At 44.7% G+C, this 6,770-nt stretch overlaps 1 protein-coding gene across 3 annotated transcripts in view; it reads left to right on the top strand.

The window, feature by feature from the left end:
• Positions 1-6,770, top strand: part of ATG7 (autophagy related 7) — a 398,197-nt gene that overhangs the window by 1,855 nt on the left and 389,572 nt on the right. For 2 of the 3 annotated variants that reach the window (XM_089678709.1, XM_089678707.1), the window contains exons 2-3: positions 1,648-1,844; positions 4,743-4,797. In XM_089678709.1, the coding sequence (XP_089534835.1) occupies positions 1,667-1,844; positions 4,743-4,797 (233 nt within the window). In that variant the 5' untranslated portion in view covers positions 1,648-1,666. The remainder of the gene's footprint in view (positions 1-1,647; positions 1,845-4,742; positions 4,798-6,770) is intronic. The other variant, XM_089678708.1, reaches the window with a different exon arrangement.

The following is a 6,770-nucleotide window of genomic DNA, read 5'->3' as shown; positions in this document are numbered from 1 at the left end:
TACAATAGTCAAGACAAGAGATAACAAGGGAGTGAATAAGTTGCTCAGTTGTTTCCGAGGTTAGGAACGGGCGTATCTTAGAGATGTTGCGGAGGTGAAGTCTACAAGATTTAGACAGTGATTGGATTTGGGGCTGAAAGGACTAGGATTACACCTAGTACCCTGGCATGAGGGGAGCGACTGATGGTTGTATTATTGATCTTGATTGAGAAGTCAGGGGAGGGGGCACGGGCTGGAGGGAATAGTATGAGCTCAGTTTTGGAAAGATTGAACTCACTGAGCTCCTGAGAGCGACCCATTCTTTCACAAATGTTTGCTGCTTGATTTTGTACACCTGTGGCCATAGAGGTGGTTGGAACACCTGAATCCAATGATTTGTAGGATGTCCCAATACTTTTGGCAATATAGCCCAATATATGACAGGTTTACACAGAGGTATGCTGTGCCTGTAGCCCGTTTGTCACTCATATACAGCATTCAGTATATTGGAGCCTGACCATCTTTCTGATCATAAAATTATACAATTGCCTGCCAAATGGTCATGGGGATACAGAGCTGCTACATTATAGAGACACATAGGGGGAGATTTACTAAATCTTGTGCAGCTCTGAAGACAAACCAATCAGCTTCCAGGTTTTATGGTCAAAACTTAAAGAGGATCAGGCCTGCTCTGTGCAATACCATTTCACAGAGCAGGTAAGTTTGTCATGTTTGTTGTTTCCAAACACTTTATAAACTATTTTCTGTACTCATCGATATAGAGCATTTTTAACACCTGTGTGAATAAGCCTCAAGGGAAATCTGTATGCATTAGTCTAGGTAGGCCTGATTTCTGCTGTGTCAGTCAGTGTTGAGTGGCTGTTAAGGCCAGGGGCGGACTGACAACTCATGGGGCCCTCAGGCAATAGGGGATCATGGGGCCCCTGTGTCCTTGCTCAAACTCAAAAAAGCCTATGAAAAAGGTACCAGGGGCATCTCATGGGGCCCCCTACTGACACCGGGCCCTCGGGCAGTGCCTGAGTTTCCAAATGGTCAGTCCACCACTGGTTACGGCAGAGATGTTTGAAACCAGTACCAGTGTAGAACAAGATGAAAAGGCCAATGGATGGGACTTCTTTTTTTTTTTTCTTTACATTTTTGAAGAAAACTTAAAATGTTAAAATAAGAAAGTTGCACAGCATGCGGGGAAAGGGGAGTATTAAAAAAAAAAAAAAAAAAAAAGGCTGAGGTTCCGTTATAAGGTTTTCTGGAATGCAAACAGTCACAGCACCTGTACGCTTTATGTTGGATCAGAATATATCAGCAAAGAAGAAATTATATCTAGACATTTTATCATGCATAGCCTAAATTTGTTCATATAGCACCCAATACATCTTTAAAACCTTTCCTAAATTGGAAAACCGTATTCTACCCCTGAAAAGAATACAATTGCACGATAATGGGATTTCTTATTACAATGACTCATTTACATAGCATGTATTGGTAGCTAGTTATGAATGTGAAGTGTGGCTCAGTGTAGTAGATGCATCTCATGGCAAGAACTCATTTTTATTGGAAAGAAGAGTAATTCCTACATAAACTTATACTGTGCTGTCACAAAAGTTTCAAAATGACAATGTTATGTGTTCCCTTCTGTTCTTCTTGCAGTAGATTGTGACCAAGTATAATGGCATCTGAATCCCAAAGTAGGGCTGACCAGCTGGCTTCTGGTGCCACCAAGCTTCAGTTTGTCCCCTTCTCTAGCGCTCTTGATGCTGGATTTTGGCATGAGCTCACACAGAAAAAACTCAATGAATACCGACTAGATGAATCGGCCAAGGTCATCAAGGGTTACTATTACAACGGTAAGAATGTGCTTAGAACTTTCATGATCGTACTAAAATGTTAGTTCTAGTGATGTCATTTTAATGCTGGCCTTGCCTAGCTGTTATGTGCTTGCAGCTGATCAAGACTAATTGTTTTGCTATAAGGATTCATTCACAGTGGTGTATGATTTTAGGTAGGATTTTGGTGCCAAAATCTTGTCCATACACACTTGTGTACAGTGTCGCGCACAAATATATTGGCCCTATGGTTACCAAGGACCCAGGCAGCTCTTGCCAACTAGCATTTTTCATTGCTAGAACACACCTTTCCAGAGGGACAAAAGCTCATCAAAAATTTTCCCTTTATGTCCTATGAGACTTCACATCGCTGCGCTGCGTTTGCACTGTGGTTTGAAAAGTCCTGCATGCTACATTTTTGGTGTGCTTTCTGAGAGCACAGCAAAGATGCAGCTTCCATTGAAGTCAATGGGAACTGCATCAAAAACACTAACGGTGTGTTTTTACGTGCATTTTGGGATTACATGACAAAAATATGCAGGTTGTTAAGTAGGAGGGACCCACCGGCGTCCTTCACAACCAGCGAATAGCTGATTACGACGGAGCCAGCACATGCCGGCTTCCTTATCAATCAGCTGATGGTTATAAAAAATGCACCCCCTGCACTCTCCCCTATCCGCCACCATGGCAGTTGTAAAATCTTGCAGTCCAGCTCCTCTGGTCTGGCCGCCTCCCCCCTCTTCCCCTCTTAGCTGTTGCTCCAGACTGACCCCCCCACCCACTGTCTCTTTGCATCCTCCTCCCCTCAGGTGGTAGCATCACTCCTGCTGACCACTGAGGGGGAGGCCTTGTCACTGGTTGTTAAAGACGCCAGCGGGTTCAGGCTCCTTACCTACCGCCTGCAGGCATCCTTAACCACTTGCCCTCTTGAGGATTTACCCCCCTTCCTGACCAGGCCATTTTTTTGCATTAAGGCGCTGCGTTACTTTAACTGATAACTGCGTGGTCATTCAACGCTGCACCCAAATGAAATTTCCGTCCTTTTTTTCCCACAAATTGAGCTTTCTTTTGGTGGTATTCGATTGACTGTGCGTTTTTTATTTTTTGCGCTACGAAAAAAAGACCAACAATTTTGAGGAAAAAAAATATTTTGGACTTTTTGCTATGAAACGTGTCCAGTAAAAAATCAAATTTCGTCATAAATTTACACCAAAATGTATTCTGCTACATGTCTTTGCTAAAAAAAAAAAATCCCAACACATGTAAATTAATTGGTTTATGTGAAAGTTATAGCATTTACGAATGGCAGAATATATACTGGGATTTTTTTTTTTTTACTAGTAATGGCGGCAATCAGTGACTTATAGCAAGAATGTGGGACTGCGGCGGACATTCTGCCACTGGGGGGAACTGACATCCCCAGTGACACCTATACAGTGATCAGTGCTAACAAAAAGCACTGACACTGTACTAATGGTACTGGGCAGGAAGGGGTTAACATGAGGGGCGATCAAAGGGTTAACTGTGTGCAGGGAGTGTTTTACTAGGGGGTGTCAGTGTGCTTCACTGTAATCACACTGCTCTGGATGGCTGTGTACAGCCATCCAGAGCTGTGTGCCCGAGCTGACAGGGAGGAGAACTGTTAGTAGACTAAACAGTTCTCCTCCCCGTTGGAGATCCTCGGAAATCACCGGGCGCCGGCGCGTAATTACCAGCTGTGAATGGCGGCACGGGTAGGGCTTGCACGCGCCCCCTACCTGGAAATGCAAAATTACGTATATATACTGTACGTGATTTTTTTGCACCCGTGCCGTCATGTAGCAGTATTTTTGCTATAGGGCGGTCGGGAAGTGATTAACATGGTTGTTAAGGAGAGGGCACTCAAAGGCTATTCATGCAGATGGGCTGTAATGCAACACATTTAAAATGGTATGCATTCTTTAAAAAGGTATAGTGCGTTTTAAAATGCAGTGTGAAAGCAGCCTTAAGCTGGCTACACATTTTACAATTTTTGCTGTACAATTTCCTTTAGATTTACCAAAACCATATAATATGAGGTCAGACCTAAACACAAATTGTATGCAATCAGGCAGGCCCTCACACTGCATAGAAAAGAGAGACAGCGGCGCCACTCTTAGTGTAGAAGGTTTAAAATCAGGCAAATTTAATAGTAAAATGCACTCATATAGGCAGGTAGCAAGTAGGCATGTCAAGAGAATGGAGGTCCGGTGGAGCAGGAAGTCCTTATCCGCACTCTGGGTGTATCCCCGCCGCTCCGGTGGTATCCAGGGCTTCGGCGAGTTCCAGAGGGGCACAGGGAGGCCCACAGGGATGGTGTCAACACATGGACCGGGTTTCCAAGATGGCGCTCGGAGTCAGGCCGACGAAGGAGAACGCATGCCTTGATGCCACAAAGAATTAAGACAGTTCTGAAGGCAAAAGGGGTCCAACCCGGGTACTAGCAAGGTGTATCTAATAAAGTGGCCGATGAGTGTATATGATAATCTGGGAGCCATATTTGCTTACTGGCTGTTGATGGCTCCCAGGAAGCAGTATGCTACTAAGCTGCAACTGTGTGATGCATTTGTGCACGTGAGGCGGATTTTTGTGTGTGCAAATAAATGCAGCAAGGCAGTATACTTGCAATCAACGAGAAGCTGCCAACGTTTGTGCACACACTGAGAAATCCACCCCGTCTGCACAGATGCACCTCTGGTCTCTGCCAGGTCCTAGATTCTTGGAAGACACCGGTGACGTATATGCACATGTGCTTGAGTTTGTAAAATGGTGATGCAGATGAGGGATGGAGGGAGCCCATTCATTCATTGGTTTAGTTCCACTTTATGTTGATATAACCGTGGTAACCCAGAATATGTTAACACTGTAATCTGTCTTATGTTGTTATGTTGGTCTTTTCAGGGGATCCTACAGGTCTTCCAACTCGTCTTACCCTGGAATTTAGTGCCTTTGACATGTAAGTTTAGAATATCTTTTCTTTATTGCACATCCCAAAACACAGGCAGGGTATATTCATCTGTATTATGGTAGGGTTAAACTGCCATCTTTAGTTGATTGAACATTGGCAAAAAAAAAGTCAGGAAATCCCTTCCTATTCATAACCTTCTGCGTTAGGCAAGGCTTCAGTTTTTTTTGCCTGTGTCTTGAATGATTGTTATGTCTGTGCAGCCTCTGCACAAAAAAGTGACAAGCCTCTCAGCTGTTCCATCTGGGATTAGGAGACTAGCTTTTTCCAGATCTATTTTCCTACAGCTTTTCTATGCTCAAAGGAACGGTACCCAGACCCCGCCCTGGACATAATACAATGTCCTATAACGTTTCGGCGATGGACCCTGTGGAAAGGGACCCTGAGCAATGATATATTGCCTTGTTAATTGGTAGGGTACTATACAGGTTCAGGGCAGTGATATCCGGCTGGGAAGTCAAGTCCTTAAAGGCCCTTGTGACATTTCCTGCTGTGATGGGTAAAGATTGGACCCTACCTGCATGGACTGGTGAGTGCCCTAAGGAAGTCCCTGCTGGTGACATCCCCTTTCCAGACGGGATAAGAAAAAAACTTTTGTGCCCCCCCAAATTTATTTATTTTACTGTGTAAGTGTTTTTATGCACGCTGTATTGCTTCCTGGGCCATCCAGAGTGCTAGTCTGTAGCAGTGGAGCTGAGAGGCGGTCTGTGAGGCTCTGGACACCAAATGCAAGAGGCAGAGAGTTTTCTCCTGCAGGTTGACTAGGCTGCACACATGTTTGGCCATCTTGGATTCCTGTGTGAGATCAGAACTGCAAACTTCCATGGGACTAGAGGTTGCAGCACGACAGCTTGCAAGTGGGTCTACAGGTCGCAACAGAAGCAGTTACCTTGTGTGACTACAGGTCACAACAAATCAATTGCTATTGTGGTACTACAGGTCGCAACAGAACATTTCCTTGTGATACTAAAGGTCACGGCAAGTATTAAGAGGCCGCGCAACTTTTTCTTTTGGGGGGACTGGCAGATTTAGAAAGAAATCTCCTTGGGTAACAATCGCACTGATGCTTATTGGTACAGTGCCCGCTTGACTGACAGGAAACGCTGTTCCCAGATAGGGTCCTTATATACATGTCAGCAAGACAGGTCTCATCGATGGCAGAGAGAAGGGATATAGGAGGTGAGGGGTCCTAAATACCTTCTTTAGGTACGGAGGAACTTGGGCTCAGCCCCATGCAAATTATCCCCTAGGAATCCGTATGTTCCATACAGCTCTGACTCCCTCCACCTATCTGGTATCTCCGCTACTTCTAGGGCACCTTCCTCCAGTTCCTTTCTGACGGGAAGAATTCTCATCTTTCGCTGGGGTACAGCAGCAGCTTTCTAGAATACTTAGCAACTTGGGCTGTCTTGGACACAAGTGGAAGCATTCCTCCTCTCCCCCCTTCCCTATTAGCGGAGGAACCAGTGGAGGACGAGGTAGATGAAGACGAGAATGTTGCGGTAGAAGGGGATGCAGAGGAATCCTCATCCTAGAAATCTACGGCTTAAGAACATCAGGGTCAGTGTTTTTCTACGAGCCAAAAGGCCTTTTTGTGACTTTCTAGTGGAAGTTGTTTAGACTTATTTGAAGTTACTTGAACCCTCTACTCCAAAAGATACAGGATTTGTATTGTGGTGTTCTCCGCAACATTCTTATTTATAGGATGTTTTGTACGCAGACTGGCCTAACCCTAAAAGGTTTTCATTCCTCCAAAAAGAGTTACTCAGAAATAATCCATGGAGAGTGAGTTCACCCAAAAAAATGGAGTATGCCTTGGGTAGATCTAGCTGTTCTCAGAAAGGCCCTTATGTGTCCAGTGGACAAGGCTTTGGTATTTCACCACTTCAGTACTGGACACTTTCACCCATCTTCCTGCCCAGGCCAGTTTTCAGTTTTTAGCACTCCCTCACTTTGAATGACAA

The sequence above is a fragment of the Staurois parvus genome, unplaced genomic scaffold (assembly GCF_062004578.1).
Source record: "Staurois parvus isolate SC_StPar_1 unplaced genomic scaffold, SC_StPar_1.0 ptg000209l, whole genome shotgun sequence".
In the NCBI taxonomy this organism is placed as follows: Eukaryota; Metazoa; Chordata; class Amphibia; order Anura; family Ranidae; genus Staurois; species Staurois parvus.
This window is presented reverse-complemented; position numbering and strand designations above follow the sequence as displayed.